This window comes from Lepus europaeus, chromosome 15 (genome assembly GCF_033115175.1).
Source record: "Lepus europaeus isolate LE1 chromosome 15, mLepTim1.pri, whole genome shotgun sequence".
Classification (NCBI taxonomy): domain Eukaryota; kingdom Metazoa; phylum Chordata; class Mammalia; order Lagomorpha; family Leporidae; genus Lepus; species Lepus europaeus.
The window spans coordinates 91,907,838-91,933,331 of NC_084841.1; the positions used below are offsets into that span (position 1 = coordinate 91,907,838).

At 55.6% G+C, this 25,494-nt stretch overlaps 1 protein-coding gene across 1 annotated transcript in view; it reads left to right on the forward strand.

The window, feature by feature from the left end:
• The first annotated feature begins 2,179 nt into the window (after positions 1–2,179).
• The window catches only part of SERINC5 (serine incorporator 5), an 85,999-nt gene continuing 62,684 nt past the window's right edge, over positions 2,180–25,494 (forward strand). Inside the window, exon 1 of the mRNA XM_062212497.1 lies at positions 2,180–2,307. Within this exon, the coding sequence (XP_062068481.1) occupies positions 2,281–2,307 (27 nt within the window). The 5' untranslated portion in view covers positions 2,180–2,280. The remainder of the gene's footprint in view (positions 2,308–25,494) is intronic.

The following is a 25,494-nucleotide window of genomic DNA, read 5'->3' on the forward strand; positions in this document are numbered from 1 at the left end:
ATCAGACTGGGTAGCCTGCTGCCCCAGGCAGAGGACTCTTGGGGCGCTTTCTTTGGGGGCAAGCTGAGACCACCCATAAAGTTATTGCAGTATGTGCAGGAGTTTGTGCTGTAAAGGCCGGGCTGCTTCCCAGGCGGCTACATTCCTCGGGCAGGTGCTTTGTTTTCCATTGGCCCCGTTCACACACCCGTGGGCTCATCTCCATCTTCCTACTAACACCATCACCTGCTGCCTCCTGGGTGCACATTAGCAAGAAGCTGGATCACAAGTGGAGGTGCTGGGACCCAAGCCAGCACTCCATTTGGGATGAGGGAGTCCCAAGTGCTGGCATAGCCCAAGGGGCACGCCGCCGCCCCTCAGTGAGTGAATGTCAGTAAATGGTTTATTTGCAGCCATACAGGCAGGGCAGGGAGGGCGGCTGGGAGGCTGGGGTGTGTGTGTGTGTGTGTGTGTGTGTGTGTGGCTGCTGGCACCTGCCGGTGCTGAGCGGCTGCCTGAGGGCTCGGTTTCAGCCTGGTCCTGCAGATCGGGACACTGGGGCCCTTCACCCAGCCGGTTCTTGGCGCTGTTAGCATGAGCTCCCATGGTCCTATTCAGGTATCTTGGGTACGTACCTTCTCCAAGGAGGCAGGTTACTAAGAATTGTGCTCTCTCCCAGGCGGGCACTCTCCCAGGCGGGCATCATTTGACACAGGGAGACAGGATTCAGGTTAAGAGGCCTGGATCCTAGCATGCTCCGCCCCTGACTGTCTCCCTGAACCCCGGTTCCCCAGGAGGCCTCAGCCTGTTCAGACACGCGTGCCTCGCCTCCCTCTTCACTGCCCGGGGAGCTCATCTCCCGCGGGACAGAAACTCAGCCTGGCCAGCTGGTGCCCCCAGGCCCGGAGCGGGTGAACAAGGACGCGCGCATCAAGTCCCCGGGAGAAGCCGCTACCCCTGGGCTGCTGCGGGCCGGTGGCGGGCACTTGCGCTCAGTGCTGACGGACACACGATGCTCCTCCTTGCTTCCGCGGGGCGGGCAGGGCCCCTTCGGGCCCCAAGATTTCCCCTCCGGCTTCCCCCTTACTCTGCAGGTGCCCGAGCCCCTCTAGCCGGACACTGCCCCGACACGCGTGCGCCCTGGGGTCGCGCTGACCCCTCCCCGGCTGGGCGCCGCGGGGTTCGTCTGACCGAGGGTGCGGCAAGGACCGGGCTCTCCCGGGGGAGGGCTGCGAGGAGCGCGCCCCTGCCACGCGCGCCGCCCCGGCGCCCCTCGGAGGAGATGCGCTGAGGCGGCGTGGCGGGGACCGCGGCCGGGGCTCGAGGCAGGGCACCCACGCGCGCCGGGCCCGGACGGGACACGCTGGCAGCGCCCGCCGGGCGCCGAGCCTTCCCCGGGCAGCAGCCGGCTCCTCCTGCTGAGCCGACGGGGTCCGACCGAGGAGCAGCCGCCGGCCGCCAGCGGAAGTGCGGTCCCGGAAAACCCTGCTCCGTCGCGGGGTTCAGGGGACCCGAGGACAGCGGGCGGCGGGGGGGGCGGGGCTTGGCTGGGACGGGGCGGGGCTCGGTGGGGGGCGGGACTAGGTGACGGACGGGCTGGAGGCGGGGCGAGACTGGGGTGGTGGTGGGACTTGACTGCACCTAGGAGACGTGGCGGGGCGGGGCTCCGTGGGGGGTGGGGCTTAGAGGGGGACTTGGCTGCGGAGGGCGGGGCTTGGGCGGTGAAGCGAAACTCGGCGGCCGGGCTCGGAGGCGGGGCTTGGCTGCGGCGGGCGGGGCTTGGGCGGTGAAGGCGGGCTCGGAGGCGGGGCTTGGGCGGTGAAGGCGGGCTCGGAGGCGGGGCTTGGGCGGTAAGTCGGTCTCGGAGGCGGGGCTTGGGCGGTGAAGCGAGACTCGGCGGCCGGGCTCGGAGGCGGGGCTTGGCTGCGGCGGGCGGAGCTTGGGTGGTGAAATCGGGCTCGGAGGCGGGGCTTGGCTGCGGCGGGCGGGGCTTGGGCAGTGAAGGCGGGCTCGGAGGCGGGGCTTGGGCGGTGAAGGCGGGCTCGGAGGCGGGGCTTGGGCGGTGAAGCGGGACTCGGCGGCCGGGCTCGGAGGCGGCGCTCGGCGCGGGGCGGCGCTTGGTGCGGGGCGGGTCTGGCGCGGCGGGGCGGCGCTCGGCGGCGGTTGTTTTTACCCGGGCGGCGGCGGCAGGGTGCTCAGCCTGGGGCTCGGCGTGCCCGGGCGGAGCTGGACGCTCGTGGCGCGGGGAGCCAGCCCCGGAGCGGCGCGGGAGGAGCAGCGCCCCTGTCGTCGGCCGCCGAGATGTCCGCTCGGTGCTGTGCGGGCCAGGTGAGCGGGGTGCGCGCCGGCGGCAGGGACTGTGGGACGGACCGGGAAGCCCGAGAGGCGGCCGCGGGGACTCCGCGCGGGGCGGGGCGCGGGCGGCGCCCGGGAGGAGCGCAGCGGCCGTGCGACCCGAGCCCAGGTCCGGCCGCGGGCAGGGTCAGCGCCTCCGCCCGTGAGCTCACGCGGCCCGGCCCGGCCCGGCCCGGCCCGGCCTGGCCGTGCGACCCCGAGCCCAGGTCCGGCTGCAGGCAGGGTCAGCGCCTCCGCCTGTGAGCTCACGCAGCCCGGCCCGGCCCGGCCCGGCGGCCGAGCTTGCCCGAGCCTGTCCCGGGGCGAGGCGCGCAGGTGCTGGCCCCTCGGCTCCCACCCCGCAGCTTTTCGGAGAGCGGAGCCCGGGAAGTCTTGGGCACGTGTTGGGCAGCCGCGAGTCAGCGCCGTCTCTCACGGGGTCAAGTGCACCTTTCTGCCCGGCGGGGCGGGCGCGCGCGGGTCCGTGCTGGCCGGCAGCCCCGGGCGGCCAGGCCCGAGGTCGGGGGCGCGGGTTGGCCGAGGGTTCCCGGGCAGGCTGCTAGTCCGCGCCCGCTGCAGGGGCCACGTGGTGTCATCTGGGGTTCTGAAGTCTCATTCCGAGTTTGGGTTCGGGCTGGTCAGTTCAGAGAGGAGGAAGTTGAGGCTTTTGGCTTGAGGTGACAGAGAGATTGCGCCCCCTCCTAGCGGGGCCTGGGGGAAGAGGTGGAGCCGGAAAGCCCGCTCGGTGGAAGCCCTGCTCGCCCGTGTTGTGCAGGTGCTGGGATGCTTTCTCCCCAGGGGTGGGCACTCTGCAAGGCTCTGTCCTGGTTCCTTGGAGCCCCTTGAGGCTCTGTGACTCCAAGGGCCTCGCTCAGGGCTCTGAAAAGGACAGCTGGTGTCCAGGGAGGTCCGCGGGGCAGGACTGGAGCTGACCAGGCTAGCTCCGTGTCCTCCCCGAAAGGGATCGGTGTGACTGGTGTCTGTCCGGACTTGATTACTTGGCTTTAAAACCCCCAGCAGGCGTTTGGAAAGAACCAAATCCTGGCCCCTCATCACAGGAAAGTTAACTTCTGCTTTCTGGGCCCTCCTGGGGCAGCTCTGCGGTGGGTCCCCGTGACCGGAGCCGGCGATCACACTATGATTTCATGTGGACGAGGTTACACTTACAGAAAGCCTGAACCACACCTCACAGCATCATCAGAGGCTAAGCCTACCAGTTCTGTGGGACTTTTTCCCATAAAGGATGATTGGTTTCTTAATTTCTTTTCTTTTTATTTGAAATGCAGAGAGAGACAGATCTTAACATCTGCTGGTTCACTCCCCAAATGCCTGCAGTAGCCAGCTCTGGGGCAAGCCAAACCAGGAGCCGGGAACTCTATCCCAGTCTCCCAGTTGAGTGCCGGGGGTCCAAGTACTTGGGCCAGTGCCTCCCAGGATGTGTTACTATTAAGAGAGCTGGATCAGAAGCAGAGTAGCTTGAACTGGAACCAGGCACTCTGATAGAGGATGCTCGTCCCCTAAGCTGAGGCACAGCTCGCTGTGCCCAGTGCCCACCTCCAAGAATGCCCTGTGTTAGGGTGCCCAGACTGTTCCAGGCGCGTGGTATATAGTGGTAATGCAGACGAAGACCTGTCCCCTCAGTGCAGGCTGGCGCGTTCCCTGAGCGTGTCCCATGGGAGAGGACAGGGGCCGGCGCTGCGGGGCAGTGGGCTAAGCTGCCACCTGCGATGCTGGCATCCCATATAGGAGCACCGGTTTGCGACCCAGCCACTCTGCTCTGGATCCAGCTCTCTGCCAATGTTCCAGGGAAGGCGGCTGAAGATGGCCCCCAAGTACTTGAGCCTCTGCCATGCACCTAGGAGACTGGGATGGAGTTGTGTGCTCCTGGCTTTGGTCCAGCCTGGTCATTGCGGCCATCTGGGCGAGTGAACCAGTGGATAGAATGCTGTGTCTCTCTGTAACTCTGCTTTTCAAGTAAATAAATAAATAAATCTCTTTTTAAAAATGTTTTTATGTAATGAATACAAACTTCATATGTACAACTTTTAGGAATATAGCGTTGATAAATAAATCTTTCGAAAACTGTAAAATGATGAACACTGCACTGTAGAAGGCTGGGCAGTCCAGCAGCCTGGGTGGGGTTGTGGGGAGTGGTCTGATGCTCCTGCCATTGAGATCCGTGGGGAGGGGCACCTGTGCCAGGGTCTGGGTGGGGAGCATCGCGGGGCATTCTGGGAGTGTGGGGGCTCCAGGGAGGCCGGAGTGACTTAGATGAAGCAGGTGAGGTCAGGGGGACAGGCAAGGCCAGGAGGGGCTGCTGATAGGGTGGGTTCTGTTCCAGATGCAGGGGTGGATGGAGGACGCTGAGCAGGGCCGAGCTGCTGTTTAGAAGATCACTCTGGGGACTGTGAAGGTGGCACCCTGTCGGGGTTGGAGGTGGAGGGGCGAGAGCAGCCTGGACTTCAGCAGGGGCCACAAATAAAACATAAAAAATCCCTGCCTGGCAGATCCCGTGGCTGAAGTCCAGGAGGTGGGAGCCTGGTGCCGGTCATGTAACCTTGGCTGTGGAGTGGCTCCTGGGGAGGAGGGGGCCTCCGTGTGCATTTCAGAGACAGGCTGGACAGTAGCCGCAGAGCCGGGGCGTGGAGAAGCAGCCTGGAGAACTGGGTGGCTGGTGCCCTGTACGAGGCGGAGTCGTGGCTGAGGGGGAACCAGGCGTTGGCTGCCTCTGGCTTTGTGACTTTTCCCAGGTCAGTTAGAGGTTGCATGGAGATGCAGGTGCATGGTTAGTGGGGACACGGAGGTAGGCCGGTCCACGTACAGAGTGGTGGTTACCGGGCAGTGGCCTTGGTGCACCGGGCACCGGGGGCTCCCCCTGGCTGCCTGCTACCTGAGGCCCTGCACAGATGCTGCACTGTAAGAAAGTTAGCAAGCTTCCATACTCAGAGCACCAGCAGGTGGGCTCAGATAGCAAGTCACCCGTCTGCAAATGGACGCCAGGGACAAGGTGTGCCCGGAACAGAGCGTGGGTCTTGGAGTCAGGCGGGGTTTAGGATTTATTTATTTATCTGAAAGGCAAAGTAACAGTGCTTCACTCCCCAGATGCCCACTGTAGCTGTGGTTGGACCAGGTTGAAGCCAGGGACCCCGAACGCTCGAGGGGTGTCCCACGTGAGAGAGAGAGAACCAAGTAACTTGGGCCGTCTTCTGTTGCCTTCCCAGTTGCATTAGCAGGGAGCTGGATCAAAAGTGGAGCAGGGGCCAGTGCTGTGGCATAGCAGGCTAAGCCTCTGCCTGTGGCGCTAACGTCCCATATGGGTGCCGGTTCTGGTCCCAGCTGCTCTTCTTCTGATCCAGCTCTCTGTTACGGCCTTGGAAAGTAGCGGAAGATGGCCCAAGTCCCTGGGCCCCTGCACTGGCGTGGGAGACCCAGAAGAAGCTGCTGGGTCTCGACTTCAGGTTGGCTCAGCTCCCGCTGTTGCCAGTGGATGAAAGACCTCTCTCTCTGTCTCTGCCCCTTTCTGTCTGTAGCTGTGCCTCTCAAATAAATGAATAAAATCTTTAAAAAGAAAAAAAAAAAAAAAAAAAGGAGCAGCCAGGACTTGGACCAGGCTTTGAATTGGGGCAGCTGGGTAGTGAGGGCTGCTGCGCTGTGGAAAAGCCCTTGATGACCTCAGTTATTCTCAGCCGTAGAATGGGTGTGATAATCTCAGAGTTTCAATGGGATCCCATACGGTGATAGGCGTGCATCTCTCACACAGGGTTTGGCATTGAGGACACCCCCCCCCCCCAACCAGGTCTTGGTTCCTTAATGGCCACCAGCAGTCTCCAGGTCTTCTTGCACCTGTTCTGACATTCACTGAAGTTTGGCTAGCAGATGCCGGCGGAGGCAGAGGTGACCAGGGTGTGGCCATTTAGCTCTGTCTGGGCCAGAGAACTGTGCGAGGCACCTGGGCACCCGGTGCTCTCCCAGCCTAAGGGCTGGCTGGGGTGGCACTTGGGGGACACTCCTGTGGGAAGTGACCGTGTCGCTCTCCGAGGTGTGCCTCGGCAGGCCAGGCAGTCTGAGAACAGGCTTGGCCGGGTCATGATGCAGGCGGATGTAAGCATTAATGATAAGAGAGGCTGGCTGTGCCACTCACCAGAGCCCCGAGAGGTGGGTGATGCCCTGGCCTGCTTTTACAGGGAGTGCAGAGGAACCGGCCTCCGCGCTGGAGCCAGGCCTTGAATGCTGGTCCGTCTGGCTCGAGTTGGATGGCTTCTGTGCTCTACTGCTATTCCTTGTTCTTACTGCTGCAGTGGGAATAAATAATAATCAATAATAATTGGTCTTGCGAATGGACCTAGGGCGGTTTGAATACACAGCCATGAGGCTGTTTGGCTGGATGTTGTTGGCGGCCCGCAGCTGTGGGCGGGTGAGGGTTGGCTTCTTCCTCATACCTGGCTCGGGCTGAGTGAGACGCACTTCTGCTGCCCGGGCAGTAGCCGATCGGCGGGCCCACTGTCAGCAGGCTGCCCCAGGGCTGTGAGAAGGTCAGCTCCATGTACGTGCTGAACGTCCTGCGTGGACGGCTCCCCCGAGGCAGACCCGATGCCGTCGTAGTGGGCAGCACTTAGCTCCTGGGGGGCACTCGGACGCCAGAGCCGCAGGCCCACCTGGACGCGTCGCACCCATGGCTGCCGTTCCCAGCGTGGAGGTGCCCGCCGGCCCTGCAGCCAGTTCGGGCGAGGGCCGCGGCGCCCAGCCCCAGGTATTTCCCGCCTGAGTCTGTGTTTTGTTCCCTGGTGGAAACCCATCTCCAGTGTCTGCATTCATTAACAGAGGCTCCGGGCCACCGGGGACCATCCTGGTCAGAGATAAAGGCAGACAGTGGGTCAGGCAGGAGAAGTGAGTTTTATTCCTGAAGGAGCTGGCCCCACCCAGGGGGCAGGGGGCAGGGGGCAGGGAGCCGGGAGCCAGCTCCAGTGGAGGCTTGAATGCATGGCCACAGAGGGTGTCAGTGGAAACCCATTAGGCCAGTTGGGCCAGCTGGGTCTGCCGGCGGCTGTGATTGGAGTTGGGATCCTGCCCTCCCCCAGGCGCACCTCTAGGCCCCTGAGCAAGACAATTCTGGGTTGTTAGAGCTGTGTAGGCATCTCCGAGGGGCCGGAGGAGGGTTCACAGTGGCAAGGCCCCACTACAAAAAGGGAGGGCAGGTGTTGGCTGGAACCGGCAGTCAATCCAGCCTGGCACTCAGGGGGTGGGGGCCGCCGTGGGCTGCTCGAAGCTGTGTGGAGCCTGGTCATTGCCTCAGCCCTCAGTGTGGGCGTTGGGCCTCCTGGAGAGGTTGCGTGCCTGAGGGTTTCTTTTCTTTTTTTTTTTTTTTGAAGATTTATTTATTTGAAAGCACTACAGAGAGGAAGAGAGGTCTTCTGATGGAATTCTGGCTCATGGCCCAAAAGACAGATAGAAATCGGAATTTAGCCCTTGTCTCTGAATCTCGATTTGGTCTCATACCCTATTGGCTTTCCACCCCACCCCCGCATTCTTCCCCAGGTTTGGAAGCCTGGCGGCCACTTGAGAAACCAGTGTGGAGGAATCACCTCCACCTGCTGCCCCTACCCCCAGCCCTTGCCCTAGCCCTCCTGGGGTATAGAAGAGCCCAGCCTGCTGGGGTCTGGGCCTCCCGCGGCAGTGTGCATGCTCGTGGGTTGGTCACCCACCTCTGCGGATTTATTGTCTCTGAATGTTCAGTCTGGCTGCCTCCTCTCTGCTCTGTGCCTCTTTCCTTAGATTTTGGTCACCGTGTGAGAAAGCAGCAATCTGCACTCTTTTCCTTACATTTTCCATTTGCTGCTTCCCTTTCCACATGGCCGCATCGGTCAGAGCTGGGCCAGACTGAAGCCGGGAGCCAGGAGCTTCATCCGGTAGGTGCAGGGGCCCAAGGACTTGGGCCATCTTCTGCTGCTTTTCCAGGCACACTGACAGGGGGCTGGATGAGAAGTGGAGCAGCCAGGACTCAAACCAGCACCAACATGGGATGCCTGTGCTTCAGGCGGCTGCTTTACCCGCCTGAAGGTTTTGCAGTTCTTGGGTTCCTGCACTTGTAACACCTCCATTCCACACGGGAGCACAGGTTCCAGCCCTGGCTGCTTTGCTTTTGATCCAGCGTCCTGCTAATGCTCGTGGGAAGCAGCAGGTGGTGGCCCGAGCACTAGGGCCCCTGCCAGTGGAGACCGGGATGCAGCTCCTGGCTCCTGGCTTCAGCCTGGCCCAGCCCTGGCCTTGCAGCCATTTGGGAGTGAGGCAGCAGATGGAAGAGCTCTGTCGCTGTGTCTCTGCTTTCAAATGAGTGAACGAACCAACTTACTTATAACTCTCCCCGCTTACCCCTCCACCACTTATTTGAAAAGCAGATCACACACCTGTGGTAATGGTGTTCCAGAACTGCCCCCTCTCTCTCTCCTCTCTCTCTGTCTCTCTCTCTTGCTCTCTCTCTGTCTCTCCCTTCCTCTCTCTCTGTCTCTCTGTCTCTGTCTCTCTCTGTCTCTCTGTCTCTATCTCTCTCCCTCTCCCTTCTCTCTCAGAGCCAGTTCGTTACTTGGAAGGCTGGGCAAGGGCAGGAGTGTTTGCTAGGTAGTGATCTCTTAATGAGAGCCTCAAAGACCCAGCACTTGGAGCTGCCCACACCACCTACCCCTGGGTGGTTTGATGCACTGGGACTGTGTCCTGGCTCCTGCAGGGTCCTTTGTCCTCCAGGGCAGAGCTGGTCCTGGGGCCTCGCCCACCCCCCTGCTGAGTGCCTTGGTTACAAAACTCTTGTCCCTTAGTTCCTTTGATTGGAAATGTGAGCCTCCATTCTGTCACATGTCCCTTCTACCCACAGACGGGCTCCGGGCACAAGTCATTCTTTCCGTGACTGCTGTGCTTTTGAGCAGTGCGGGGGAGGGGTGTTTGTGAAACGTGGTGCAGAACCACACATCCTGACCCAGGGAGGACCTGGCCCGAGCTTTCCCGTTCAGTCACTTGTATTCACTGTGTGGGATTCCACTTAGCCAAGTTGGGATCACGCTGAAAGTGATCCCGCTCTTTGCAGAATTGGGGTGGGGGGGCTCGTGAAGGAGCTTTTCAGTGTGCCCCAACCACTGGGCTGTTAAAGTTGAAAACGTGGAAGTCAGTTTAATAGGCCTATGTGTTAATAGGGCTCTGTGTCTAGTCCCAGGAGGCTAACTGTAATTACACCCACTTCAGATGTCACCATTAGTGAGCTGTTCCAGTCATGTCCAACCTTTTCATGATCTCTGCTCTTTTTCTTCAGTTGCCTACCCAGACCTTGGCCACATGGCCTTGGGCCCTGTGTCCCCTGCCTCGGGGAGGCGGGGGAGGGCCTCCGTCAGAACGGATGGGCACCGCTGCAGACAGAACCTTAGAGAGAGCGCCCAGAATAAGCAAGATGGCACAGCGTAAGAGAGAGGATACGCCTGACAGGTTAGGCTAGGCGGGCACTCAGCTGACACCTGAGAGCCGTGCGGCTCCCAGGCCGGGCGGGCGGGTGGCCGGGAAGGCGCTGGGAACGCAGTCATTGTGCAGACTGGGGCTTAGAGGGGAACGTGGTCCGGGTCTTCCACTGGTCCCCCCCACCCCTTCTCCTAAGCAGAGGGTTCCTGGGTGTGAAGTAAGTTATTGCCCAGGGTTATCACACTGGGGGGCTTCCCTGGGGGTGGGGCAGGAGGCTGAGTCCACCTATAAAGTTACTGGGGTGAGGGCAGGACGTTGTGGTGTACAGCACTGGGCTGCTTCCAGGCCGTGCTTCCCAGGCTGCGGCATTCCTTTCCCTGGCTGCTGTGTCTCCCTTAGCCCCCCCCTGCCTGCCTGTGCCAGCACTGCCAGCGCCCTGGGTGCCCAGAGCAGCACTGGCCAGGGCTCTCCCAGAATACCCCTGACCACACCCGGTGGTCCAGAGAGGGCCCGTGCAGCCCTAGTCAGAAAGTGTGTGGACAGTGCATCTTAGGAGAAAACTGCGTGTGGATTCCAAGGTGTTTCTACACGGAGATAAACGTATCTTTTTATTCCATTTCCCCATGAGCTTTCGAAGTTTCCTTATATTTAAATGTTTCTTAAAACATTTCCACTGAGGCTATCACCATTTCTTCCGGCTGTGTGTGTGTATATAATAAATATGTGTGTATATATGAATATATATGTATATATAAAGATTTTTACGTCCTAAAGATCAGTATTTATTTCTGTCTTAAGTAACCTGTCTTTTATATTTTTAATTAAAAAGTTTTTAACTGACACACAAACTGCATATTTATGGGATGCTATGTGACGTTTTTGATATGCGTGTGCGTTATGTAGTGTCCGATGAGGATAAACATACCTTACAAATGAAACTTTAAATGATTTTAGAATACAATCTATGGTTGTAGGAAATTCAAACAGGCGCCTGGTGTGGTTATATAAAACATCTGTTTGAATTTTAAAAGAGACAGAGTTTTGCTTTGGCTGTTCTTCTGCAGTTGGCCCCATGAAGTTAAAGTTGCTGATGTTTAAGGGAAGCAGCTGCTATGGAAAAGCTTAGCTTCAGCACAGAGTGGATTTCGAGGCCCTCTGTGGGTTGGAAGGGAAGCTATGATACACGTGGGGTCGTGATTCCACGGCAGCCTCTCCCCCATGTAGGACAGAAGTAGGAAAACCCACACAAGCCCCCTGAACAGGGGACGGTCACCGGGGAGATGTGTGTAAGCCAGTCCGGGGCTCTCTGGGACAGGCTCGCCAGGTCTCTGTGGGGGGGTGCTCTGCCTGTTCCGGTCCGTCCTTGGGAATGGGGCCCCCATGCGTTCGTCCTTTGTTCTTGACTCCCTGAGTGCCGATCTCCAGCCGTGCTCCCGGAAACGCTGGCGGTGTTTGGCGACCATGGTCCTGCAGCTGTGTGTGCTCAGGAGCCGGGTTTGAGTAGGAGTTCTTTCTGTGTCACCGGTGTCATTCCAGGATGACGCTGGGCGTGGCTGACTTCTTTTTTTTTTTTTTTTTGACAGGCAGAGTGGACAGTGAGAGAGAGAGAGAGAGACAGAGAGAAAGGTCTTCCTTTGCCGTTGGTTCACCCTCTAATGGCCGCCGCGGTAGCGCGCTGCGGCCGGCACACCGCGCTGTTCCGATGGCAGGAGCCAGGTGCTTATCCTGGTCTCCCATGGGGTCCAGAGCTCAAACACTTGGGCCATCCTCCACTGCACTCCCTGGCCACAGCAGAGAGCTGGCCTGGAAGAGGGGCTACCGGGACAGGATCGGTGCCCCGACCGGGACTAGAACCCGGTGTGCCGGCGCCGCAAGGCGGAGGATTAGCCTGTTGAGCCACGGCGCCGGCCCGTGGCTGACTTCTTCATCTGCTCTCGTTCCTGTTTGTGTCTTCACAGCTAATGCAATCCCTAAGGCAGTATATCAGTCGACAAATAGCCACTGGGTGCCTAGAATAAAGTCACACCCGGGCTGTCACAGGCACCCTCAGTGTGGAGAGCAGCCTGGGACTTGGTGCTGGGTTTGCTGGCCTGGTGGGGTTGTCCCTGGGCCGGACCTTGTCCACAGACCAGAGCGAGGGTCTGTGTGCCTGAGCTGTGGCCCTTTCTGGGACAGGAGGGCAAGCTGGTGGGAATAGATGGGCCCCCACAAGGGAGTACTGGGGAGGGGGGCCCACTCGTGGGCTCTCTGGGCTGCACACAGCAGGTGCCTAGGTGATGTCTGTGTGTGTTCTGAGCATTTCCCCAAGAAGAGGGTCTGTACCAGTCTCTGCCTCACGCAGGAGGCGTCTGACCTCAGAAAGACCCAGCTGTGGGGTGAGCAGGAAAGAACAACCATGGAACAGGGGAGTCTTCCGAAAGGTGGATCGCTCTGTGCGAAGCAGGGGCAGACAGATGGGTCTGCCAGGACAAGAGCGAGCCTGGGACTGGCTGGTGGAGCCGTGGCAGGGGTCAGAGGCCCCCAGAGCTTAAGTAACAGGAAGACGTAGGGGGTGGCAGAAGGCAGAGAGCTGTGTGCTCAGGAAGGGGCTGTAGCAGCTGCCTGTCTTCAGAGGAAAGCCTGGGCTGGTTCGGCCTTGGAGAGAGGTGGGAAGAGGCGTGGCCGTTCCTGCCCAGTTGAAGGAGGGGAGGGGTGTCCTGGCCCCGCTGTCTCCTGGACCTGGGTCCTGCCACCTCCTTCTTGATTTTTTTCTTCCCTTGTGATTCTGTTCTGTTTACATTTGTTGAATCCGGCTAACAGGGATTCTGTTTTTCTTCAGAAAATTCTGGAACAGTAAGTCTGGTCCTGGAGAGATCCCAGTGTTGCTGCTTGCTTGGTGATTTTGAGGCAAACAAAGGAATCAGAAATCCCTGGAAAAGATCTTTTTTTTTTTTTTTTTTTAAATATTTAATTGAAAGGTAGAGCTACAGACAGAGAAAGGGAGAGAGAGAGAGAGAGAGAGAGATCTTCCATCTGCTGATTCACTCCCCAAATGGATGCAACAGTTAGGGCTGTAGCCAGGAGCCAGGATCTTCTTCCTGGTGTCCCATGTGGGTGCAGGGGCCCAAGGATGTGGCTGGGTTACTAAGGAACTGGATCAGAAGTGCTGCAGCCAGGACTTGAACTGGTGCCCAAATGGGATGCTGGCCCTGCAGGCAGCAGCTTAACCTGCTGTGCCACAGCACGAGCCCCTATAAGGAAAAGATTGTTTATTTGTTTGAGAGCCAGCTGTACATGTGTATCTATAGTCCATCCACTGGTTCACTCCCCAGATGTCTGCGGTAGCCAGGGCTGGGTCAGGCCAAAGCCCGGAGCCAGAACTCCACCCTTCTCTACTTGGGTAGCAGGGATCCAAATACTTGAGCCATCGTCCACTGCTTTGCCATGTGTGTTGGCAGGGAGTGGATCCGAAGTGTCAGGACTACAGTGCAGATATCCCAGGCGGCATCCTAAACCACTGTGTCCCCCATTTTCCATGAACTTTGTCGTGCCGCGATGCACCCTCACATGATGTCTTATTTCAGTAGCTTTAACAACAAAGTGGGAGTTTCTCCCATTAGACAAGGAAATGGAAACCCGAACAACTTTCTAGGAACCCTGGTGAGCCCTGGACACAGACACACTGAGAAGGGCACTGGAAAAGGCATCCAGGCTCCCAGAGGAGAGTTAGCAGGGATGGCTCTGAGGGCTCGGGGCGGGCGCTGTGTTGCTTGCAATGGGTGAAGCTGCCTCGGGCAGCACAGGCAGGTGCTTGGGTCCCCTGTGGGTGACCTAGATGGAGGTCTGAGCTTAGGCTTTGGTCTGGGCCAGCCCTGGAGGTTGCAGGCCCTTGGGGGAGTGAACCAGTATCTGGAAGCTCGCCTTTCAGCTGTCTCTCTGCCTTTAGGAAACAAAAATAAAAATGTAGAAGTTTATTTTGATATGGAAAGTTTGAAATCTATGCATATGAGGGCTCTTCAAAAAATGGATAGAAATGTGCATTCTGTTCAGCTGCCTGTATTTCAGAAATTGCTGCACCACGTGAACTTCCAATTACGTTTTTCCCACAGGCTCTCTGAAGTGCGGCAGTACAGAACAGCCTTGGGTATCTGCAGAGCGGTGACACGGCTGTGTCGGGGTTCAGCGCGGGGAGCGGGAGCACCCGAGGTGTTCACCAGGGCTGACCGTGGGGAGTCAGGTGTTCAGGAGTTAGCCAGAGAAGCACTGGAGGAGCTAGAATCCAGGGGCTGCCATCGGGACTCGAACCGGAGGGTGAAGGGATCCAGGTCAACCCCTGAGCTGAGTCACCTGACACCCAGCAGCGGGAGGGGTGGGGGGGGGCTGGACCCTGGCCACACACCACAGCAGGAGCCTGGCTCCCCTCCCCCACACCTTTGCCTAACAGAGGCTGAGTGCCACTGCTCCCCAGCAGGTGTCTGAACACCCAGAGAGGGGCTTTAGCCCTGCAGGACGCTGGGGGAGGCTGGGGCAGGGGCTGAGTGAGAGCTGGCCAGCTGGCCACCCCGAGCGAGCGCAAGCTCTGAATAATTCGTGTGGGGAGCCCCTCCGGTCATCAGCGCTCTGCTTCCTGCCGGTGCCTTGACCGCAAGGGAAGTGGCAACAGCAGATGAGGCCAGCGGGCTGGGGGCCTGGGCCGGAGGCAGGAAGTTGGACAAACAGACGCCGTTTCTCATGTGGGCCCAGGGAGCGGCCCTGTCTCCCACCCCTGCTGCCAATAAGTTCATCCCTCTGCTACAGTACACGTCCAGTCGCGTCATCCACCTGCAGTTTTTGAGCCCTAATAGGCGTTAATGTGACGGGTTTTCTGAATGCGAGATCTGTTATGGGCAGTGTAGGATAGCGCGTTCTGGTAACATCCATCTGTCAGTCGCTCCTGAAATCTGTCTCCCGTGTCTCTTCCGTCCCTCCTTGAAGAATCCAAGGACAGGGCGTCTCAGTTGGATTCATCTTGTGAAAGACCAGTTTTTCCCCACTGGAAATTGTTTGTTTCATTGCTTTCTGCTCTAATTTCTCTCTCTTTGCTTGCATTGTTTAATTTGCTCCTTTGGTAAAGCCTAGACCTTTATTTTAAATCTTTTTCTAAACAAAGCATTTTTTAAAAAAGACTTTATTTGAAAGATTTCAGACAGAGAGAGGGAGATACAAAGAGAAAGGTCTTCCATCCTCTCGTTCACTCTCCAAATGGCTGCAATGGCCAGAGCTGGGCCAATCCAAAGCCAGAAGCCAGGAGCTTCTTCCAGGTCTCCCACACAGCTGGCAGGGGCCCACTGTGCCACAGCGCTGACCCCTAAAGTGAGCATTTAAAGCCATAAATTTGCACCTCACACATTTTGATATTTTTATATACAGCTCAAAATATTTTATTTATTTATTTGAAAGTCAGAGTTACACAGAGAGAGGAGAGGCAGAGAGAGAGAGAGGTCTTCCATCCCACTGGTTCACTCCCCAATTGGCTGCAATGGCTGGAGCTGTGCCGATGTGAAGCCAGGAGCCAGGAGCTTCTTCTGGGTCTCCCAAGTGGGTGCAGGGGCCCCAGGACTCGGGCCATCCTCTACTGCTTTCCCAGGCCATAGCAGAGAACTGGATCAGAAGTGGAGCAGCTGGGTCTCAAACCGGTGACCATATGGGATGCTGGCACTGCATGCGGTGGCTTTACCCACTACGCCACAGCACTAACCCTAGTTCAAAATATTTTCTAAATCCCTTGTGATTTCTTCTTTGAACATGAGTTATATATAGTTAATTTCCAAATGTTGGGGATTTTCCAGGAGTAGTGTTGCTCTCAATTTCTAATTTAATTTCATGCATATATTCATTTCTTCTAAATCCATTGTTTAATTATCTAGGATGTGGCATACCTAGGTGAGTACTTCATGTGCTGTTGGACAAAATATCTACAGTTACTGAGTAGTATTTTGAGGTGGTTGGTGGAGTTGCACTTACCTTCTCTGTCTTTACACAATTGTTTGGTGGGTGGAGCGTATCTAACCTATCAATTATTAATAGAAGAGTGATAAATTTTCCAAATACAATTATGTTTGTCTCTCTCTTACCCATGAATTCTGTTCATTTTAGTTTAACACATTTTGAAGCTCTGTTGGGTATATACACATTTAGGATAGCTGTGTCTCCTTGATCAGTTGATAGTTTTATCTTTACAAAATGATTCCTTTTTTCCTCTGGTATCTTTGTCTTAAATCTCTGTCATCATTGTTGGCTGTCCCAGCCTTTGCATTTCCACCTCATCTCTGTCTTTGCATTTCAAAGTTTGTCTCTTGTAAACATGCAGTTGGGTTTTGCTTTTTGATTCAACCCGACAGTCTGTACCTTTTCATTAAATGCCAAGGTCATTTACATTTATTGTAGTTGATCACATGTTTGAGCAAAAGGCTATAAATTCTTGGTTGTTTTCCATTTCCCCTTCTGTTCTTGTTCTTCTATGTTATGCTTGAGGAGAGGGTTAATTGATAATTTTCCATTATGTTTTCTATGCTGTCTTATTTCTTAAGGTGTTGTAAGGAGTGTGGTGTATAGCATCTTGAAGGAGGGAGATGCGAGTAAGCATTAGGAGGTTCACTGTCCAAGGCTGCGTGAGGCCCTGGTTCTGAGGAGGAAGGTGCAGGTGCAGCACCTGCAGGGGAGCATCGGGTGAGCCAGGGAGTGCACTCTTCTCCAAGTCCACGCATTTTCTTTATAAAGTCTTTGTGATTCCATCGTGGGGCTCCACCCTCGCAGCCTGATCCGGTCCAGTTGCTTCCCCAAGGCCCTCTCCTTCAGACAGCATCATTGGACCACGCCTCCACCCTGAACCAGGAACCATTATCCAGTAACTGTTAGCAGGAGACTTGGGGGTTAATTGCATGCGTGTGGGAGCCAGATCACTTCAGTCCACACCCTGAGACAAGAGTCAGAATTTCCCCGTGGGGAGGTAGATCGATTTGCTGTGTGCCGAATCCTGGGATGATGAACTTAGTAATGCTACGTGAGAGCTGATTTCACAAATTTTTATTTATTTTTGTTTTATCTGATCTTTTGTGCACTGGTTCATGTCCCAAATTCCGGCAACAGCCAGAGCAGGGCTGGGTCAGGCTGAAGCCAAGCCTGCCTGAAACTCATTCAAGATCTCCCACATTGGTGGTGAGATCCAAGAACTTCAGCCATCTCCTGCTGTTTCCCCGAGTGTGGGTTAGCAGGAAGCTGAATGGGAAGTGGAGCTGGGCCTTCAACCCAGGGACTCTGATACGGGGTGCAGCACACCTCTCCCCTGAAAACAATTTTAAAACCATTTTTATGCTTTTTGGAAATAATATCTATCAGAAAATCTGGGAAATAAAAGTATAAATAGGAAACTAAAATACCACTCATAATCTCAGAAAGAACAGACTATTAGTATTTTGATATATTTCTTGTGTTTATGATGTATTCTCATTGCAAATGAAATAAATTGGCCCATACTCTACTGTTTTGTACCCTAATTTAATTTTGGCTAACATTACGAATATTTTCATACATCACAATTCTTTTTTTTTTTTAAGGTTTATTTATTTATTTGAAAGAGTCACATAGAAGGAGAGGCAGAGAGAGATTTTCTTCCTGCTAGTTCACTTCCCAGATGGCCACAATGGACAGGACCGGGTAAGGCCAAAGCCAGGAGCTTCATCAGGGCAGAAGCACTTGGGCCATCTTCAGCTGCTTTCCCAGGCATGTCAGCAGGGAACTGGATCAGAAGTGGATCAGCTGGGACTCGAACCAGCATCCATGTGGGATGCTGGCCCTGCAGCCGGCGGCTGCACCTGCTATACCACAGTGCAGGCCCCACGTCATGATTCTTAAAGGAAACACTAAATGGCTACATCACATTTAATTGGTTATATAAACTTTTCAATATTTTCCTTCTAGGGCATTTATTGTGTTTTCAAAGTTATAAATGGTGTGTCTTACTCCAGGCTGGAGCTCTGGAAGTCGTCCATTTGGTTGTAACCCAGGCTTTCTAAAAACCACCAACATTTCACAGTGAAGAGCACAGGGATTATCAGAAAAATTAAACTATTTGTGACACATTAGGAAAAAACAGAAGCTAATAAAAGCAGTACTGGAGTTTGACAAATACTGAATGGCCAGGAAAATGCACAGGTATTATAATCTCAGTGTCCCTTATCTCAAATGCTGGGAACCACAAGTGTTGTGGATTTTTTTTTTTTTTTCAGATTTTGGAATATTGGCACGTACACAATGGGATGTCTCAGTGGGAAATTAACTTCCGGGTCAGATAGCACCTGTGTGCAGCCAGAAGGTCGTCTGATACATATTTGCAGCGATCTGCGTTTTTGTGCCTCATCGCTCGAGATGAGCGGGATTCACGCACGTCTTGGGCCTTGGGCGTTTGGGGTTTTGCATTACAGATGCTCAGCCTGTCAGCTGAGGAACACCTGAGACTTGCCTTGGAAAGCAGTGTTGGAAGAGTCTGAGAGGCTAGAGGCGGAGAGAAGGGTGATGTGGAACTGTCCACAGGCTGTGACAGCAGGTATGCCTGGGAGCACACCGAGGGAGCTGTGTCGCTGCCTGGCTGAGCTCCGATCGTCTCCTGACAAGTCAGTCCTGGTGGGACAGATTTCAGAGTGATGGTGCTAAGTAACTCAGATGCCTCTGATCAGTAACACAGCACCTCTGCCGGAAGCCCAGGGAGGCAGCTGGCCCAGGTGCCCTTTGGACCAGCTCCCAAAAACGTGGTGCTGGAAGGCACCTCTGCTCCACTTCCTCCCTCGGGTTCCCTGCTCTGATGCCTGTCTTCGCCGCTCAGCAGGGCTGCGGCCACTTGGCCGGATCCAGGACGGGTACAGTAGTTTCACTGATGGAGTCTGAGGAGGCAGCAGCTACAGGCCTGGCCGACGCTTCTGGGTCCGAGGGCCACAGCTGGGTCGAGGTTCCGGCTCCTGCTTATGACATCCAAGCCCCAGCGTCTACCCAGACTGACTGGCGGCACTGGGACAGCTGACCACAGGGACTGGTGCCGGTGCGTGTGAGAAATTCCACCGGGAAGCCAAAAAGCCTGACGTTTCAGCACACTCATGGGTGAGAGGAGTGGCCGGGCAGCCTGTGGCAGGCAGCTCGGCTGGGGCTGCGGTTCCTGCGCTCAGCGGCACCCCTCCTGCAAGCTGGCTCTGGACATGCGTTGTGGAGACCCTGGGAAGTCACACAGAAGGATCCTTAGGGAGTGGGAACCCCTTGGTGGTGGTGGGGGGCACAGGGCTCTGAGAGCTGACAGCTGCAGCTCACAGCAGGGACTGGCACCCCGCTCTCCCCAGCGCCCAGCTGACGCCCGGTCAATGGGGTGAGTTCATGAATGAACACTGGTCTCTTTCCAAAGACATCTGCTCTTTGTGCAGAACAGTCCAGCCAAGAGCTCATGGCTGCAGGTTTTAGACACAATCTTATTAAAATCTCAAATTAGCTTTTTAGACTGGATTTTTTACTGTAATAAAATCAGCTTAAACTTTTTTGTCTGCTACACCCTCTAACCCCCCCAAGCGGTTGCTTAATTTTGTTTTCCCCAGAAAGCTGTGCTCTGCGTAGGGCTCCCGGGATTTCACAGGAGACCGGTGTGTGAGGCTTTGTTTTCTTACCCAGCACAGCAGGTTGCTGAGTAAGGGGCCCTGGCTACCCAATGAGGCGCCTCATGCAAATCGTTTTGCCAGTAGGCGACTTCTGGCTGCGGGCTTCAAAAAGCTCTGAGCAGCAAATGGTTTCCTTGTGATGGGGGGAGGGCCACTGCTGCTTCCTGGAGCTGGGACTCTAGCTGGCCTGAGCCTGACCCTGGTTGCAAGAGTGAATGCCCCGTGCCTTTGCCCTAGAGTGGGCGGCTTGGGGCATTCTCAGATTGTTAGGGGCCCCCTCTTGCACTGAGCGCCATCCTTCCATTCCCCTTCCTGCTGTCCCTCAGACGTGGGGAGTCAGGGAGAGTTGTCCCTAAGGCTCCGCCTGTGGGGTTACTGGAGAGGAGAGCGCGGTGGGGAGAGGCCGGGCAGCAGCGCTGCGCCTGGGGAGGGGGTCCTGTGCGCAGCTCTTGCTACCCCTGGGTCTCTGCTCTCTGCCTTGACCACCGAAGACCCCCAGGGCCGGGAGGGGCAGTGGTGCTGCGCGGATGGAGCGGGGGCTGGTGTTGCTTGCTGGTTTCCTGTACATCTTGGAACTTCGATGGGGCAGCCCTGACCTTTAGCAGAGATGAGCGAGGGCCGAAAGCGGCAGGGGAGGCCTCGCTCAGCACTGCCTTGGCACAGGTCAGGAACCTGGCCTGACTCCGGGGTGGCAGGTTGTATTTCAGAGCTGCTCCACCTGGGAGGATGTAAGATGGAGTGCTGACATCTGCTGAAGTTGTAGGTCTGATAAAAGGAAAAGCAGGCTTCGTAGCAAGGGAATTCATTTAAACCGGTGTGGTGCTGTTGGTAGGGCTTTGGTCAGAGGGTCCCAGGTGGTGGAGCCGGGTTAGAGCCAGTGCTGGTGGCAGGTGGGAGTTCAGCTGTGTCCTGTGCCACAAAGCAGGGGCACGGCCTCGAGCAGTCGCTTCCTGTCGCTGCCCGTTGCTTCCTGTGTCTACAAAATGGGTCTGTTAGGCTGTGCTCGTTAATTCCAGAACCCCGGTAAAATGGGGCACCGGTAGTCCATCTCGGCCCTGCCACACAGGTGGGGCTGCCTCCAGCTCCTGGTGTTGTAGGCAGGCATTTAGAATAAAAGTGATCAAGTTTGTGAGCTGGAAGACCACGCCTTCACCACGCCCCTGTGTGACCTCATGCCCCTGCCTGGTCACACCTGTGCATGCACTGGCCAATTAGGTTAATTAACCCTCCCCTTTGAAAGTGGATTAAAGGCCTGGGACACAGTGTACCCAGCCTGTTTTTTTTTTTGGGGGGGGGGGGCTTTAAGAGGGCCATATTCCAATATCATATTTTAGGAGGCCTATTCCAATATCACGGGCAACACCACTCCCTGCACATACCAGACTGGCAAGATCATGCTTCATAAATTGCAGTAGACACGGAGGATGTAGTGGGTGTGGGTCTCCTTCCCAACAAACAGCAGAAAAAGGCCGCTGCCCACTGCCTGGGGGGCTGGATCCCCTCTCAGAACCCTGGCCCCCATCCACTATCTAGATGGGCTGCAACCTTACTTTCCTCCTCCACGCTGGCCTGCAACTGGCCACCGCCTTCGACCCCTGAAATCCTGCCCCCCAACGACCACCAGTGTCTCTTGTAGGATTTTGGGTTTGGGACCGTGGCTGACCCTGAATATGGTTTCGTGAACGTGATTCGTGGTGGGAAGGGCTGACGTCGCTCTTCCTTGGGAGAGAGTGTCCAAGTCGGAAGTTGTGAACAGATGCGATGTTTGATCTACACCGTTTACATCAAAATAATGCTCAGATCTCGTATTTAACCGTATTAAAGTGGGCTAGCAAGGGTCCAGAGCCGCGTCTGTGTCCCCGTGGTTAAGGTGCCCGTATCCTACATCAGAGCACCTGGGTTTGAGTTTCGCTCTGGCCCCTGACTCCCGGGAGGCAGCAGGAGACTGACTATGTGTTAGGTAGGATGATAGGAACTAGCCTATGGGAGCAGTCCAGTACTTCACACCACAAAGTCCCAGCCGAACCCCCAGTAAGTACAGGTGGTCCCAGTCTTCCCCCAGGGAGAGCACCCTAGGGGAACCCTCTCTTTCCGGCACCTGCTGGGCTGCCCAGTCTGGTAACACTGGGTAATAAAGCCTTGGAAGGAATTTCACCTGTTTCACACCCAGGCTAAGGGGAAACTGCTGGACCTCGTCAGCCCAGTCCCTGGACCTCTTGAGCCCACCTGGCCGGCAGGTGTGTTTCAGCTCTCTGCTGAGATGTATGCCTGACCTGTCAGGTGTATTCTCACCACTGAGCTATGTAACCTTGCCTTCCTAGTCTTAAGGGCCAGACACTCTAACATTCCACCTGGAGAGGTGCCCTCCATCCACCTTGCTGACCACTCCTCTGTCTGAATTCTCTATTGCACGAAGTATCTCTGTTCGTTTTTTTTTTTTAAGATTTATTTATTTGAAAGTCAGAGTTACACAGAGGAGAGGCAGAGAGAGCGGTCTTCCATCTGATGGTTCACTCCCCAGATGACTGCAACGGCCCGAACTGCGCTGATCTGAAGCCAGGAGCTTCTTCCGGGTCTCCCATGCGGGTGCAGGGGCCCAAAGACTTGGACCATCCTTCAGTGCTTTCCCAGGCCACAGCAGAGAGCTGGATCAGAAGTGGAGCAGCTGGGTCTCGAACCAGCGCCCAAATGGGATGTTGGTGCTTCGGGGCAGGGCGTTAACCCACTGCGCACCAGCCCCAAGTATCTCTGTTCTAGCCATCTCTGCTAACAACTCTGATGACTTGAGATCTCTGCCACCTGTGTAGAGTTCCTGGTGCCGGGCTTCTGCCTGGCCCAGCCTCATTCCGGAGTGGATGGGGGACCTCCCTCTCGCTGTTGTCTCTCTCTCTGCCTTTTAAGTAAATATATAAAAAAGCAAAGGTAAAGAACAGTATGTGCTTGTTGGACCCACACAGATGGTTCTCGAAAGGAGCGGTGCACGTGCGTGTAGGGGTTTGTGTCCATCCTGTGTGTACTCACGGATTTCAGTCTTGAGATGTGCAGTAGAAAGGGGGGGGGGCAGGGGGAATGCGGGGCATTTGTTTTTCATTTGACAACTTGCTTGCTGTTGTAATTTATCACAAGCATGTGTCAGTAACTTCTTTAAGTTCTTAAAGCTTGATTTGGCAAACCGAGCTGTGAATTCAACGCGTCCTAAGTTGCATTTTCTCTCTGTCTTCATTTTAGTACCCCCCTACCAGCCTGGGGCCTTTGGTATATGTGGTGTATTTAGGAAGTGGTTTGCAGATAACAGATTTAACCCATATTTGCATTAGAAAGGGAGCAGATTATCAATTTGATTGCACATCTGGTGTGAGTATGTGGTATAATGTATTCTGAATTGTATGACCACAATTTGCATATGTAAATGTAGATTTTTCTTTACTAATTTTTCTTTTCAGTCCTTCTGTGGAAGGCTTAGGTGTCCACACAGAAGAGAGGGCGGTGCCAGCCGTGGATGAGGGCGCCCAGACCTCGAGAGCCCCTCAGCCCGCGGGCTCGTCTCTGCCGGCGGTGGTCGGCAGCACGTGTTTCGCCGAGGGCCACAGTGGTCCAGACGGGAGCATTGGTGGGGCAGCTGGGGCGCTGCTCTGAGATTCAGCTGTTTCCAATGTGCAGCCTCTTAAGAGAACTATGCGGTGAAAGATCTATAAAATTCTCTGTGTAAACTTTACAGAGCGTTTTACTGCAGACCAATAATAACTCGGAAACACATGAGCTGCTTCAGCCCCTCCAGTGCTGGGAGCTTGCCTTTGGGGACACTTGGCTCCTGTGTGAGGGAGCAGGTGTTTGGAAACCTGTTTTATTCTTCAAGTTGGAAAAGGCCCAAGCTTTTACTTCTGCAGTGAGCAGAAATGTCCAATCAGATAATTTAAAATTGTTATTGGAGGTTCTTTATACTTCTTTATTCATCCTAAAAGGCTTATACTAGATCTTAATTTTTAAAACTCTTTATAAAATTAAGGAAAAACTGTTCTATTGAGACAGTTTCACTCACATGCCGTGTATGCCTGCCTGTTTAAAGTGTGTATTTCCGGAGATGTGTAACCTCACTGCCAGCAGTCACCCCCCACCCCGACCCCTGCAGGTCTCCCCCCTCTGAACCTGGCCTGCAAGTGGAGGAGCCACACAGAGTGGCCTTTTGTGACTTAGTGTCACCAAGTACCTCCTTCCTTTTAATGGAAACATACATATTCTGCTTCTTCATTTCTTTCTTTCTTTTTTTTTTTTTTTGACAGGTAGAGTGGATAGAGAGAGAGACAGAGAGAAAGGTCTTCCTTTTTGCCATTGGTTCACGCTCCAATGGCCGCTGCGGCCGGCTCATCACGCTGATCCGAAGCCAGGAGCCAGGTGCTTCTCCTGGTCTCCCATGCGGGTGCAGGGCCCAAGGACTTGGGCCATCCTCCACTGCCTTCCCGGGCCACAGCAGAGAGCTGGCCTGGAAGAGGGGCAACCGGGATAGAATCCGGCGCCCCAACTGGGACTAGAACCCGGTGTGCCGGCACCGCAAGGTGGAGGATTAGCCTGTTAAGCCACGGCGCCGTCCTGCTTCTTCATTTCTTAAAAGGTTTTTATTTATTGGCAGGAAGGGGGGAGGGAGAGGGAGAGAGAGATCCATCTTCCATCCTCTGGTTCACTCCCCAGCTGCCTACAACAGCTGGACCAGGCCAGACTGAAGCCAGGATGCAGGAGCTCCATCCGGGTCTCCCACACGGGTGGCAGGGGCCCAAGCACTTGAGCCTTTGTCTTCGGTCAGCTCAGCCGCGCTAGCAGGGAGCTGGATCAGATGCACTCCGATGAGGAGCCTGCGAGTCCCCAGCTTGGCTTACTCCGCAGAACCGCAGTACCCACCTCTGCTTATGCACCCATTCTTTGGCTGGTTTCCTCTTTTTGCCTTTTTCTAAAAACACTGCTGGGGGCGTCCGGGTGCAAGACTTTGTGTGGATTATTTGCTGGGGCTGTGCTGCCAGTCCCCCTTTCTCCTTACAAAGTGTTTGCTGTGTGTGAATTAGGTGAGATTCCTCCCCAGGTTTTACTGCTCAGTGCGGTCAGACCGGGAAGCCCACCCAGCTGCTCTGGGCAGAGGAGCCTCCCCCAGGTGCCTTCCTTGGAGAAAGGATGTCAGGTTTTGTTGCTCAGTGCTATCAGGCCAGATAACCTGTTTGCTGGTGAGCAGAGAGGATTCTTCCAGGAGCTCTCCTGAGGTGGGTGGGGCTGAGACCACTTCTAAAGCTATCAGGGTATCGGCAGGACTGTGCAGTGCAAGGTACTGGTCTGCCTCTGAGGCTGTTAGATCCTTCTCTGAAGCAACTTTTCTTTTCCTTAGGCCTCTCTCACACGGGCTGATTTCTAACTTGCTACCCAACAGTGCCATTTGTCAATAAGACCGTTCTCTACCCATTGAATTATGTTGGCAAAATTAACTGACTGTAAACGTTAAGTTTATTTCTGGACTCTGTGTCAGGAAAGAAGACGAGTATGAAGCCCAGGCCAGACCAGGTTTATTCAGAATAAAGCCTGGGAGTCTGGGAGGGGCCACTCCAGGGGAACACACGGCAGAGAGAGGGCACCTTCCACAGTGCAGGAGTTTATGTAGTGCGAAGTGGCGGGGAGGGGCTTGGGGGTCTGCGTTAAAGCTGGGTTATAGACGGAGAGCGCTCGTTCTAAAGGTCCTGTGAGATTGCAGTGTGAACTGGGAGGGGTCTGGGCTGAGGCTGGGGCTGGGGTTGGGGCTGGGCTGGACCCTGGGGCCAAGCTGCAGAGCTGCAAGGAGAGAGCTTGGGAGGGGCGGGAACTGCTCAGGCTGAGGCTGGACTCTGCAGATGGTGGTGTGCCCAGCCGTCCAGCAGGGCAGGGACCTGGGGGCCTGCTTGCTGTCTGCAGGGGAGATGTCAGTATGGATCGAAGGCTTTTTGTCTTTGCTCCGTCACTCTGTTAATGTTAAAAAATTGACTGAGTTGGAGGAATGCGTCTGGGAGATGTGAGCAGTAGGACGGGTCGGTCTTTATGGAGATTGCCTTTTGGGGGTTGGTGACCAGTCCTTGTTAGA